Here is a 14,368-nt window from a genome sequence, read left to right as displayed (position 1 = left end):
AGGTCAAAGTGGGGATGTTCACTGGTGATTGCACATGTTTACCACCACTCGCGAATCAACAGAAAATGAAGGAGCAAGACCTGTACATATGCAGCAAGAACATATACAATGTTAAGACTTGGGCTGATAAATGGCAAGCTGCATTTGTGCCACACAAGTGCCAGGCAATGACCATCTCCAACAAGAGAGAATTCAACCATCTTCCCTTGACACTCAGTGGCATTATCATTGCTGAATCTCCCACTATCAACATCCTGGGCATTAGCATTGACCAGAAACTGAATTGGCCCAGCCACATAAATACTGTGGCTACAAACGCAAGTTAGAGGCTGGGAAATTTGCAGCAAATAACTCATCACTTGACCCCCCCAAAGCTTGTCTACCATCTACAAGACACAAGTCAGGAGTATGAAGGAATTGTCTCCACTTGCCTGGATGAGCACCAAAGCCACCTGCTTGATTGGCACCCCATTCACCACCTTCAGCATTCCCTCCCTCCACCACCAACACAGAGTGGCAACAGTGTGTACCATTTACAAGATGTATTGCAGAAACTCACCACAGCTCCTTTGCCAAAACCTGCAATCTCTACCACCTAGAAGGACAAGGACAGCAGATGCTCTGAAACACCATCACCTACAAGTTCCATCCAAACCACACACCACCCTGACTTGGAACTATTTCGCCATTCCTTCACTCCTCAACGCAGTTGAGTTGCTGGGTCAAAATTCTGGTACTCCCTAACAGCACTGGGTGTATCTACACTGCATGGATTGCAGCGGCTGAAGAAAGCGGCTTACCACTACGTTCTCAAGGGCAATTGGAGATGAGCAATAAATGCTGGCTTAGCCAGTGACACCCACATCCCATGAAAGAATAATAATAAAAAGTACATCTCCAGCGATATGTCCGCCTTGCTGGTTAAAGCACTGCAGAGATGGAAACCATGTACAGGCACAGTACTTCATGATAAAAATAAAAAGTTTTGTTCTCAGATTTCTTGTGATGAGAGGGTGAATTCAATTGTGGAGTGAAACCTGATCATTTCCTGTTTACCGGGGAAATGTGAGGTGATCTGATTTCACCTTGATCTTGTGTCAATTGTGTGGTGCCTTCCAACTGTTAAACCTGTGTGTTAGCTTTCCACACCCTGATAATCTATTTCTGGTTTAGAATTATCCAGCTTATTAATTATTCAGATTGACACAGGTCTGCTGGGGCACTAGATAAAGCAGTGTAATTCAGTGCGTATTTGTTTATAGTTCTGTGTTCTTTGTTGTCTTGTGTGAAGCCTCTTTGAGCGACCCTATCATGTTTCTGAGAGTAGTAGCTGTTGTATGTACGGACTGCAGCAGTTCATCATCATCATCACAAAGATATAAAGGCACGGTCCTTTTCTTTATGCAGGTATGGGTTAGTGAGCATGTTCAGTGTAAGGGAGCTGTTCAGTCTCTGTGCAGTGCTGATTGCAATTTACCAGCCGCATTCCCTATCAGAGCTGCACATTTCATGCTTTAGGACTTAGGTTCCAGAAGATGGTCAGATCTCTCAGATTCCTTTGCTAATTTGTTCTTAGTTCCTGAAAAGCCAGTTAATTTACTAAGTCCTGATTTTAAGGCTAAAGCATGTAGTGGGAGATGGTGCCCACTGAGAAATTAATCTGAGCTGTGAGGGTTTACTTGTTCATTTTCCATCTGTGTTATGCAGCAGGACTGATCACCCAGCAAGATTACAGACTTGCAAAGAAACAGGGTAGACATTTACCTTGCCAATAATGTCAGAGCTCCAGTTTTGATCATGTACATGCTGCTCTTAGATAAAATCTGGAGGTTTGGAAACTAAGATAAATGTCTCAGAAATCACAGTGGCTGATACTGACCTCACCATCCTTTTGTGTCTGGTTGCTCTGGCTGGCATGGTGGATCCTGAGAAGCTGTGCACCAATTGAAAACCTGATGACATGTTAAGTAGTGATGTTCTCCAGTTAGACGTTTTTCTCTCTCTCCCTCCCTCACACAGTTGCACTCATTCACACTGAAATTCATAGGTTTACACCTGTGGCTGGTAAAGGAACATTGGATTGAGGCAATGTGACATTGACTCAGGCTCCTAGGACTCTTTAACTTGATTTTGAATACCACTTGCCAGTAAAGTATTTTGTGGTCAGTCTTGATGATTGGGCAAGGGATGGGAAGCACATATCCCTGTCCCTCCTATTGTATTGTACCTACTGAAGCACAATACACATGGGAAAAGGGGGAACCAAGCACGCTCATAATAATCTATATTTAGTGCACTGCCCTCTCAGTGTAGTCTTGTGACCTGAGGAGGCACCCATGTAACTAAAAAGTGTGCCTTTTATTCAAAGATGGCCAACCTCAAAGAAATGGATCTTGAAGCTCACCTTTGCAGAATGGGCGTCTTTTGCGGTTGAATCGCTTTAGTTATAAGCTGAGGAAAAATTTCCACTGATTAGTCAATCAGTAACTCAAGAGCATCAATTTAAGATCATCACCAAAAGAATGAAGTAAGAGGCTAAGAGGTTTGTTTTATGTAGAAAGTGGTTAAATGATGGATGTCTGACCAGAAACAGGGGAGTGGGGCAGCAGATTCAATTATGGGTTATAAAAGGGAAGTGAATAAATATTTGCAAAAAAAGGTTATTTGACAGAGTGTGGGGAAAGAAACTAAGTGGCTCACTCAGATCTAGCATAGGTGTGATGGACACTGGAGATTTCCTGGTGATCCCTGTGCTTTCTTGATACTGTACACAAGGTATAGTGCCTGGTTTTGTTTTCCTGTGCATGAAATGAAGTTCTACTATTTTCTTTTTATTCTGCCTGATTTTTCTCTGCTCCTTTCCTGAAGGTGCTGACTGTTGCTGGAGTACAGCACCATAATGACTAGGTGATGGAAGAATGTTGGAGGAGAGCTTGTTGGAGGAAGGAAGGGGGGTGGAGGTATTCAGGCACAGAGTTAATGCTAACAAATCATGCAGTGTATGAGGTGGGGTGGGGCAAGGAGCTTATGATATGCGCCTCATTTGGTATCAAGCATGAACTTGTTGAGGAAGAACACAAAGTTATGCTGGGCAGGAGGTGAGTAGCAGATAGCAGTGAAAGAATTGGGCAGGACTTACTGAGAACAGGGTGTTGGAAATGTGTTTAAATGTGTGGTACGGTCTTCTCTACATGTCTACCTTAAACTCCGTGATCATGTATGCTGTCCCATCCTGACTTCTACATCTTGTTTTGAATTCCTTCTCCTATCTTTTTATTACGTTTGATCTGAGAAAGCTTTGTTGCACATTCCTGATTTTTCTCCATGAGCCCAAAGTCATGTCTTGTAGGACTTTGAATTCCAGAAAGACAGCAGTACCGAAGGCCAGTGACTATATGAGGTTATACACCTAACTGATAGATGGTTGAGACCCTGAAATATTTGATTGGGTACATAGAGAGAAACTATTTCTTTTGTGGAGGAATCCGGAATGAGGGAGCATAACCTTAAACTGAGAGCTAAACCTTTCAGGGGTGGTGTGCAGAAGCACTTCCTCATGCAAAGGGTAGTGGAAATATGCAACTTCCTCCTTCTACAAAAAGCAATTGAGGCTTGAGGCCAACTGAAAATTCCAAAACTGAGACCGTTAGAGGTAAGGATATCAAAGGTTATCAAACCAAAGTGGATAAATGGAATACAGAATACTAATGAATACAGATCATGTTCTAACTAAATAGCAAACCAAACTTGAGGGGCTGAGTGGCCATCTCCAGTTCCTTTTGTGCAGTAATGAAAATTGGTTTCTGTCCCCTGGACTAAAAACCTTCAAATGCAATTCTGAAGGACAGTGTGATGGCTCCTGGGTAAGGGCAGAGTGGAAAATGCCATGTGCATAGTTATTATTTGTGATGTCCGACATTAGCAGTAGATACAGTGAGTGTCAAACCCCCGTGTCCCTGGGGAAAGCCGTATTGCACAGGAGCGCTTACACAAAGAACACAAATCAAATATTAAAATTCAAATATAGGTGCTTCAATAACCAGACTGAGAGCTAAGTTAGTATGAAGAATATGTCACCTAAAAGAGAAAAACAACCTGCTATTCGGGCCCAGGAACTGCAGGTGTTCAGCTTCCAATCGCTTTTACCATTTTCAAAAAAGCGTTCTAAATTTGGTTTTGTATTTGCATTGTCCGTCAGTATTGGTGAGATGTGAGGTTCTGTGATCGGATTAAAAGCAGTGACAGATTGCTGAAACAAAAGCAAATGGATGTGCTGCTGACCTGAACACACACTAGAATGTAAAAGGTTTTATTGGTTTGTGTGCGGGTCGTCTTGATTTTAAATGGGGGATGGATTAGAGATTCTGTTCTCCTAATTTAAACAAGCTAAATAAAGAATCTATTTGGTGAATACACTTTGTTAAAATGCAGCCTGCATAGTTTTATTAACTGGATGATCAAATGGAAATGTTTGACTAATTCTACTAGATATGATTCCCTAATAACTGTGCTTCTGCTTCATCTCCCTGGGCTATAGTGCAGTGCTCTGTGGTGCATAATGAAAGATGGCTCTGCTTCCTGAGCTAGAAGTAAGGAATAGCGTTATAATTTTGTTAGTTAAGTTGCAGACCCACCTCCTTACCCCCAGGGTGAAATGCTGGTTCAGAAATAACCCATTATCCGAGTTTAACCCTGTAGAGGCTAATTGCCGTTCAAAATTACGCATGTGTTTTCTTGTAAAATGTTTCTCTCATTTTTGTTGCCAGATATCAGAATTGGGTGATTGTATGGAGTTTTGGGCATATCACCTGCAATGTTCAAAATACTCTGGTCCAGACAGTTAATTTGTGGAGAGACCCTGTTATCAATCCAAAAGGGTTAATGAATTTACTTACAGTTCTATGTCTTGTTACTATTCCCAAAAAAAATGAATGCTACAAGATAGTCTGATTTTCTTAAAGGTTGCCCTTCATCATCCATCCAAATTGCTCAGCCAGCCCTTATTTTTCACAACTTCACTTTAATAAATCCTTCAGTACTGGACTCTTTGCTTGCAGTCAGCTCCTAATTTTGAAACCCTTGTACATATCCTGGCGTAGAGTCTGTGCTGCATTTTACTTTAAATAGAAAGTTGCTGGGGGAAGGTTAAGATGAGCTCAATACCATGTGCAGTTTGTGTGGGGGTTGGGGGAGGAGAAACACAGAGCCAGCATGGAATCCCTTACCAGAAATTAACCGAAGGCCAGCTAATGTAAGCACAGTGTTTGAAAAATCCTCAGTTCTGACTGGCACCATTGAAATAATTCCTCCTAGTAAGAGAAGTGAAAAAGGGTAATTTAGAAAGTTTAGGACTAAGCACAACTCTGACCTTTTGGCTTGAAAAAGATATATAATGCGAGAATTCGGAATCTGTCTAATAGCCCAACCCTAATAGGCTTCCAGCATACGCAGTCAGTCTGAACAGTGCTGCATGGCTGCTCAGAAGCGAAGCATTGTTTTTATTTAATGAGTGAATGTCATGTTTGAGATAAAGACTCTTACATGAACTGTTCATGTCCCTACTGAGTGCTTTGAGCAGTGAAATGTCTGGCAGGCACATCATTGCTGCACGTACTCCTGTGTTGCTTTTGGCTGCTGCTGAGCTCCATGCTGTCGGTCCAAGTCCTGTGGGACTCTTCCTACTACAGAGCAGCTGCCTTAGCTAAGCAAATTGAGCATGAAACGGGCAGTACGGAAATGGGTTAACGGGGAGCTCAGCGACTCCAGTTATTAAAAAAAATCTGATCACCGTGTGGTCTGCTCGATACAGGCGACGGATTCTGGAGGATGGATATTGTTTCTTGCTGTACAGCTCTAGCATTTAACTTGTGCCTGGACATGACTCAAAAGAGCTGCTAAACCTCTGCTGGTCTGTATATTGTGAGAAAAGCATTGTTAGGAAGGGTAAGTGCGAGGCTGCAGTGGTATTCTCCCCTTTAAGTGGGTGTTGCTCAGTGCACTTTGATCATTCGGTGCCTTGTTTAGCAAGCCTTTTGTTATCTAATAAATGTGCACCATCAGAAGGACAGGCACTTATGGGATTCATGCGCTTTTCTTCATTAAGCCTTGGGTTTTGCAAGAATCTTACAGCCGTCATAGTTGTCTTACACAAATAATGCAAAGAGCAAATCCATTTTCACAGCAGTAATCTGAGGGTGGAATTGTCAAACAGAAAAACGGTTTTAATTTTGTCAGATTACATACAAGTCCCAGCTTTTTGTTTTCTCTGGGCAGAATTAGAAAAGACACTAAAGCATTTATAGCGAATGAATGGTTGATCCTTCTCTTTATGCTAATTATGTGCTGTGTCTTTATTATATCTGGGGGAACGGAACACTTAATATGTTAACACTTTGATCCAGAGCCTATGTGTGTATCTGAAGCTTCCTATGGTGATCAATCTATTTTTAAACGTAGATTGGGTCTGGCTGGAAATCACTGATTGACGAGGGCCCGTATTAGCCAGCTGGTAATGACATCACTGATTGTAGCCCCCCCCCCCCACACCCAACCCCAATTCGTTTAACACAGACTCCAGCATAATACATTCCAGGGTCAGCAGTGACAAGTAGACCCTCATGCATTATTTAATGAATTTTTGGCCTTGAACTAATGTGTTTTTTAAAATCTTTTTGTTCCTTTTACCCCCTCTGCCCTTCCTGATTACTTGGCCTTGTGAAGCTGGCGCTGACGGAGGAGCAGAGTGATGCAAGCAAGAATGGTGCTGATACCAAAGACCTTGTGTTTCTGGTTCAGGTCTCCTGTCAGGTAAGGTTACATATGCAATTGGCTATTGGCTTTAACTAGATGAGCCCCTATACTGATGCATCTTGTGCTCTGTCATATAACAGTCACAATGTGATGATGTATTAGTTGAGGCAGATAATATAATAGAAGAGAAATGCATTGGCCTAAATATGTGAGACAATGTCCTTGATCAATGTGGTTATACTCCTGGAATAGTCCAATACTGCACCATGCCACTGGGGTGTCTGTGGTAGTCAGGCCCTGCAGTCCAGAGGTTTTTTACCAAATTTGCTGCAGCCATTGCCATTGGAAACAGTGGCCAGACTTAAGCATGGGTTCTAATTTATATTGAGGCTAGGTCTACTTATTTCTTCCATCTCTTGATAATGTCTGCATGGAACTCTACATTAATGATGCTTTTTATGGATCAGTAGAATGTTGGGTAGATCACACGTGGAGTAGTATGTACAGTTCTTGAGGTAATAGAAAGGCTGACTGTACTTAAGGTTGATAAGTCACCAGGACCAGATCACGTGCTTTCGAGTATACCAAGACAAGTAAGGGTGGAAATTGCACGTTCATGATCCTCCAATCCTCCTTAGATAATGGGTGGTCAGAGGACTGGAGAATTGCAAATGTTACACACTTGTTCAAAAAATAGTATAATAAGCCCAGTACTTCAGGCCAGTCAGTTTAAGCTTGGTGGGGGGGAAAACTTTCAGAAACTATAATCTGGGACAATATTAACAGTCACTTGGTCAAATGTGGATTATTTAAGGAAAGACAGCACAGATGTATCATGGAAAATCATGTTGGGACTTCAGTTATGAGGAGAGATCGGAGAAACTATGTTGTTCTCCTTAGAGAAGCGAAGGTTCAGAGTAGATTTTATAGGAAGTGTTCAAAATAATGGGAGTCTGGGCAGAGTAACTGGGGAGAAACTATTTCCATTGGTGGAAGGGTAGGAAACCAGAGGACAAATGATGCAAAGTCATTGGCAAAAGAGCCATAGAGTCAATGAGTCATTAGGATACTGAAGGAGGCTATTAGGACCATTGAGTCACTGTCAACTCCCTGTAGAATGATGCATTTGGTCCCAATTCCCCACTTGATCCCCGTATCCCTGAAAAGTTTATTTCCTTCAAGTACCTATCCCATTTCCTTTTGAAATCATTCATTGTCTCCACTTCCAATACTCTGATATATAATAATTTCCAGGCCATTACCACTTGCTGTGTAAAAAATGTTCTTCCTCACATCTCTTGCCCAAAATCTTATGTTCCCTATGTACCAACAGCTGATGGGAACAGCTTTTCTTTGTCTACTTTATCTAAATCTGTCGTAATCTTGTACACCTCTGTCAAATGTCCCCTCGATCTCACTTGCTGCAACAAGAACAACCCCAGCTCCTCCAACCTAATCTTGTAGCTAAAACCCCTCACCTTTGGAACCATCCTGGTAAATATCCTCTGCACTATCTCAAGAATCTTATATCTTTCTAAAGTGTAGTGACCAGAATGAGACGAAATACTCTAGTTTTTGCCTAACCAGAGCTTTTGTACTCAGTGCCTCGGTTTATGAAGGCCAGCATCCCATATGCTTTGCTCATCATGCTCTCAATGTGTCCTGTCACTTTCAAAGATCTATGCACATGAACCCCAGTTCCTTCTGTCCCTGCACACTCTTTAGAATTGTGACATTTAGTATATGTTGCCTCTTCCTATCTTTTCTTCCAAAATGCATCACCTCGCACTTCTCTGTATTAAAATCCATCTATCCATTCTGCTAGCCAACAATTGATTATTGTGATCCTCACTGTTTGCCATTGCTCCAGGTTTGGTACCATCAGCACATATTGAAAATTTACTCTTGAATGTTAGAATAATAATTTTAAAAAGCACTGACTCTTGGGGAGCACCGCTTTCTAGCATCCTCCAGTCTGTCAAACAGCCATTTACAATGACTCGCTGTTTTCTGCCCTCAAGACAATTTTCTTTTCAAGTTGACATTGACCTTCCTATTCCGTGAGCCTCAATTTTTCTTAACCAGTCTATTATGTGATACTTTGTCAAAGGGTTTGTTAAATCAACATAGATAATATGTTCTCTCAGGTCCAACCCTGACATTGTCATCAAACCCGCTGACAAGGGTGGTGCTGTTGTTGTCTGGCGCACTGACCTCTACCTCGCAGAGACTGAGCGCCAACTCGCAGACACTTCCTCCTACCTCTCCCTGGACCATGACCCCATCACTGAACATCAAGCCATTGTTTCCAGGACTGACATCATCTCCTCTGGGGATCTTCCTCCCTCCCACAGCTTCCAACCTGATAGTCGCCCAACCTCGGACGGCCCGCTTCTACCTCCTACCCAAAATCCACAAACAGAACTGTCCTGGTAGACCGATCGTGTCAGCTTGCTCCTGCCCCACGGAACTCATTTCTCGTTATCTTGACTCCCTTCTCTCTCCCCTTGTCCAATCCCATCCCACTTACATCCGTGATTCCTCTGACACCTTACGTCACATCAGCAATTTACAGTTCCCTGGCCCCAACCACTTCCTCTTCACCATGGACGTCCAATCCCTCTACACCTCCATCCCCCACCAGGATGGTCTGAGGACCCTTAGCTTCTTCCTCGAACAGAGGCCCGAACAATCCCCATCCACCACTACTCTCCTCCGTCTGGCTGAACTTGTTCTCACACTGAACAATTTCTCCTTCAACTCCTCTCACTCCCTCCAAATAAAAGGTGTGGCTATGGGTACCCCCATAAGCCCCAGCTATGCCTGTCTCTTTATGGGGTATGTGGAACATTCCTTGTTCCAGTCCTCCTCCGGCCCCCTCCCACAACTCCTTCTCCGGTACATCGATGATTACTTCGGTGCTGCTTCATGCTCTCGTCGGGACTTGGAAAAATTTATTAATTTTGCTTCCACTCTCCACCCCTCCATTATTTTCACGTGATCCATCTCTGACACTTCCCTTCCCTTCCTTGACCTCTCTGTCACAATCTCTGGTGATAGACTGTCCACCAATATCCATTACAAGCCTACCGACTCCCACAGCTACCTCAACTACAGCTCCTCACACCACGCTTCCTGTAAGGACTCCATCCCATTCTCTCAGTTCCTTCGCCTCCGTCGCATCTGTTCTGATGATGCTACCTTCAAAAACAGTTCCTCTGACATGTCCTCCTCCTTCCTTAACCGAGGTTTTCCACCCACGGTCATTGACAGGGCCCTCAACCGTGTCTGGCCCATCTCCCGCGCATCCGCCCTCACGCCTTCTCCTCCCTCCCAGAAACATGATAGGGTCCCCCTTGTCCTCACTTATCACCCCACCAGCCTCCGCATTCAAAGGATCATCCTCCGCCATTTCCGCCAACTCCAGCATGATGCCACGACCCAACACATCTTCCCTTCAGCCCACCCTGTCGGCATTCCGTAGGGATCGTTCCCTCCCGGACACCCTGGTCCACTCCTCCATCACCCCCTACTCCTCAACCCCCACCTATGGCACCTCCCCATACCCACGCAAAAGATGTAACACCTGCCCCTTCACTTCCTCTCTCCTCACCGTCCAAGGGCCCAAACACTCCTTTCAAGTGAAGCAGCATTTCACTTGCATTTCCCCCAACTTAGTCTACTGTATTCGTTGCTCCCAATGTGGTCTCCTCTACATTGGAGAGACCAAACGTAAACTGGGCGACCGCTTTGCAGAACACCTGCGGTTTGTCCGCAAGAATGACCCAAACCTCCCTGTCGCTTGCCATTTTAACACTCTACCCTGCTCCCTTGCCCACATGTCTGTCCTTGGCTTGCTGCATTGTTCCAGTGAAACCCAACGCAAACTGGAGGAACAGGACCTCATCTTCCGACTAGGCATTTTACAGCCTTCCGGACTGAATATTGAATTCAACAACTTTAGATCTTGAACTCCCTCCTCCATCCCTACCCCTTTTCTGTTTCTTCCCCCTTCCTTTTGTTTTTTCCAATAATTTATATCGATTTTTCTTTTCCCACCTATTTCCATTATTTTTAAATCTTTTATGCCCCCCCACCCCCACTAGAGCTATATCTTGAGCGCCCTACCATCCATTCTTAATTAGCACATTCATTTAGATAATATCACCAACTTCAACACCTCTGTGTTCTTTTGTTCTTTTGTCTGTGACATCTTTTGATTATCTGCTCCTATCACTGCTTGCTTGTCCCTACAACCACACCCCCTCCACTTCTCTCCCCCCACCCCCCATCTTAAACCAGCTTTTGTTTCACCCCTCTCCTTGGATTCACCTAGTTCTGTTGAAGGGTCATGAGGACTCGAAACGTCAACTTTGCTCTTCTCCGCCGATGCTGCCAGACCTGCTGAGTTTTTCCAGGTAATTCTGTTTTTGTTTTGGATTTCCAGCATCTGCAGTTTTTTGTTTTTATATAATATCCACTGCTTTCCCTTTGTCTACCTTCTTTGTTGCTTCATCAAAAATTCCTTTCGTTTAGTTAAACACCATCTGCCTTTAACAAATCTGTGCTGGCTATCCTTAATTAACTCAAACCTCTCCCAAGTGCATGTTGATTTTATTTGTCCTGATTATTGTTTCTAAAAGTTAACCCACCACTGCTGTAACATGAGGAAAAACCATTTTTACACAGTAAGTGGTTAGGGTCTCGAATTAACTGTCAAAGAGTGTGATGGAGGCACATTCAGTCATGGCTTTCAATAGGGATTTGGCTAATTATCTGAAGAGAAACAATTTTCAGGGCTATGGAAGAAAAGCTGGGAGGTTGGGACTAGCTGAGTTCTTGCAGAAAGTTGGCATGGATATGATGGGTCAGATGGTCCCCTTTAGTCTTGTACAATTCCATTCTATGATCTTGCCCTCATATTCCGTAAAGAATTTCAAGGCTGTGGAGAAGGTGCAAAAAATAATTTTTAAAGATGATGCCCTGGAGTTTATACCTATCAGAAAAGTCTTAGCAGGAAGTAGACTGAATGGTGACCCAATAGAAGTCTTTAAGATTATGGAAGGTTTTGATAGAATAGGCGCAGGGAAAATGTTTCCTTTTGTGGGAGTGTCAATAAATATATCTACAAATATGATCTTTAAATGTAAGATAGTCACCAATAAATCAAATAGGAAATTCAGGAGGAATTTCTTTACTTAGAGAGTAATTAGAATGGGGAATTCATTACCGCATGGAATTGTTGAAGCAAATAGCATGGACACATTTAATGGAAAATACAGAAGGACTAAGGAATTGGATTACTGTAGCATTGTGATTCCAGGCTCTGTCCTATTGCTCTGTCATGATTATGGCCTTCTTTCAACACTATATGTTCTTATTCAAAAAGAGGCTTCCTAAAGCAAGCCTGTTGCGCCCCTCTGTCCTCTCCACCACCTCCCCCCCCAAAAAACTTTCCTTTATATATGAGGTGATGTAAATGTTATACCTCCAGATTAACAACTTAATTATACCACCGGGATAGAAGCTGGAAATAGTTTTAATTGTCCACTGCACACTGCTGCTCTGTTAAGTAGAAAAACAGTACATGGAAAAATCATCCAATTCAGGCTAAAACCTCTAATTAGGTTTATTACAAGAAAATAACATGCAAAGAGACAAATTTAGTTAGCAGAGAAAGCAATGTGGTGTTTAATTCTGTTAGTTTAATTCATTTCCTGAAAGCAAGTTAACCTATTTGGATTGCTGAAGTGCTTTCCCCTCCAAAGTGGCAGTATTGATGATTCTGGCTTTGCAGTGTTTTTGTACTGTAACCCTGAACATATTCATGAATTAAATGAAGGACAGTTATGCTCAAAAGGCAGCAGTAATTATACCTGTTACAGGAAGCTTCTCTCATCTTAAATCAAAGGTTTTTTTCCTGCACTAACAGATTTCATTGAAGCTGTCTCCAATACTTTCTCAACAAACAGGAAACAAGTCTTTAATCAGTTATATCTTAAAGCAGAGAGGATATGGCTTTTGACACCTTGGTAGGTTTTGTGTCTAACACTTCAGTTTCTAAGTGATCATAATGGTTTCCTCTCAATATCCCATATTAATACTTGGATACTGAGGTGTTTAGCCAACAACACCAACTACCTGTATCCTAATGACCTGGTGTTTTCAGTCTAAAGTGTAAACAAAGGAGAGGCAGCCTCTCAAATGTAGCCACTGTTTGTATTTACTCCTTACAGATCCTCCTGTGGAGACAAAGAATAGGGGAAATCATCAGAAAAAGCAGCCATAAATGGTTTCTATTTTAAGCATTCTTGTGCCTAGGCCTAGCTAAAATTCAAATAAGTAGCGACAATTTAGAAACACTTTCTAATTTGAAACCGGGCTAATTCTTGTTTCACATGCTTCCGGTGCACATGCTTTAACTCCAGTAATACCTGCTGTGTCCTGTTCATCCAATTCCCTAAATGGTTTCCACAATCCCACAGTCCTAACGACTCTTTGGGGAGTTACTCTTAAATTCTCTGTCTTTTAAAGCTTATCAATTTGAGATTAATAACGAAACAAAAAATTGGAAGGAATGTAAGCCAAGTCAAATATGTAACACATCTCTCCTTTCTGAATGGTTCTTGCTGCTGTCCTGCATAAGGGCTGGGTAAAATTGTCTTCTGATCCAACATTTGGGAACCTCTAGACAAACCCAGAGAACATTGTGGCTCATTCTGTAAACCTCACACTGTATGTTTTGGGTTTTGGTGCTGAACATAAGATGGATTCAGGGATGCATGTTTGCCATAGCAGTTTCCATTTAGACAGGTGGTGGAGAATGACTTCATACATGGAGGACTTTGGAACAGGGATCACTACCCACTCTAGGGAACCATTGAGAACAAAGTTCTTATTGAAGAATGTACTCAGACAGTGTGTGTTTGGATTCAATGTGTTATGGACCACTGAATAGTGGAAAACTGATAATTAGATTTACAGCAATTTGGAGACCTTTACAGAACTCAAGAGTTGTAATGGTGAGGTGGAGTGAGGTCTGGGTTGATTGGAGTGCAGTGTAATGGATGCTGTACATTCTTGGTACTCCTGTGCCATTGTGATATTTAAAAAGGAACTTCTCTCGTGGTTTCAAATACATAAATGGTGGTGGGGGAAGGTAGTGTGGGGAGTGACAAAGGAACATGATCAGACCAGTGAAGATGAACGTTTTGGATTAGGCCCTGGAGGGCGACTGGTACCCATGCATTACCCTGTGCTTTTTTAGAAGAAAATTAGGGGAATTGTCTGCTGATCCCTCAATTTTTCTTCCAAATCCATATGTTAAAATATGCTTTTTTATAATTGTAAACAGGGTGGGTCATAAATTAAGAGAATCTTTTCAATTTCAGGGCACGTGAGGAGACTATTTATGAATTATAATTCAATTACATTTCTGTTTGGGAAATCGAATGCATGTTTACAGCCACTTACTTGATCGTATTCTCTCATGGCCTTGCTATTCCCATTGTGTCAGTCATGATAAAGCCATCTCTAATCACTTCCTTATTACTGTCCATTCACATCCCCCTTCTCCCTCCCAACCCTGCTTCCTTTTGTGTCAACCTCAGAAGGAAAA

General features: G+C 42.5%; 1 protein-coding gene across 6 annotated transcripts in view; it reads left to right on the top strand.

Moving 5' to 3' along the window:
- The window catches only part of LOC121269532 (rho GTPase-activating protein 32-like), a 524,870-nt gene that overhangs the window by 276,169 nt on the left and 234,333 nt on the right, over positions 1-14,368 (top strand). For all 6 annotated transcript variants that reach the window (XM_041174188.1, XM_041174184.1, XM_041174187.1 and 3 more), the window contains one exon: positions 6,721-6,807. In XM_041174188.1, coding sequence (XP_041030122.1) covers positions 6,721-6,807 — 87 coding nt within the window. The remainder of the gene's footprint in view (positions 1-6,720; positions 6,808-14,368) is intronic.

Source organism: Carcharodon carcharias, chromosome 25 (genome assembly GCF_017639515.1).
Source record: "Carcharodon carcharias isolate sCarCar2 chromosome 25, sCarCar2.pri, whole genome shotgun sequence".
In the NCBI taxonomy this organism is placed as follows: domain Eukaryota; kingdom Metazoa; phylum Chordata; class Chondrichthyes; order Lamniformes; family Lamnidae; genus Carcharodon; species Carcharodon carcharias.
The sequence above is the reverse complement of the archived record's forward strand: the minus strand, read 5'-3'. Positions and strand labels throughout refer to the sequence as shown.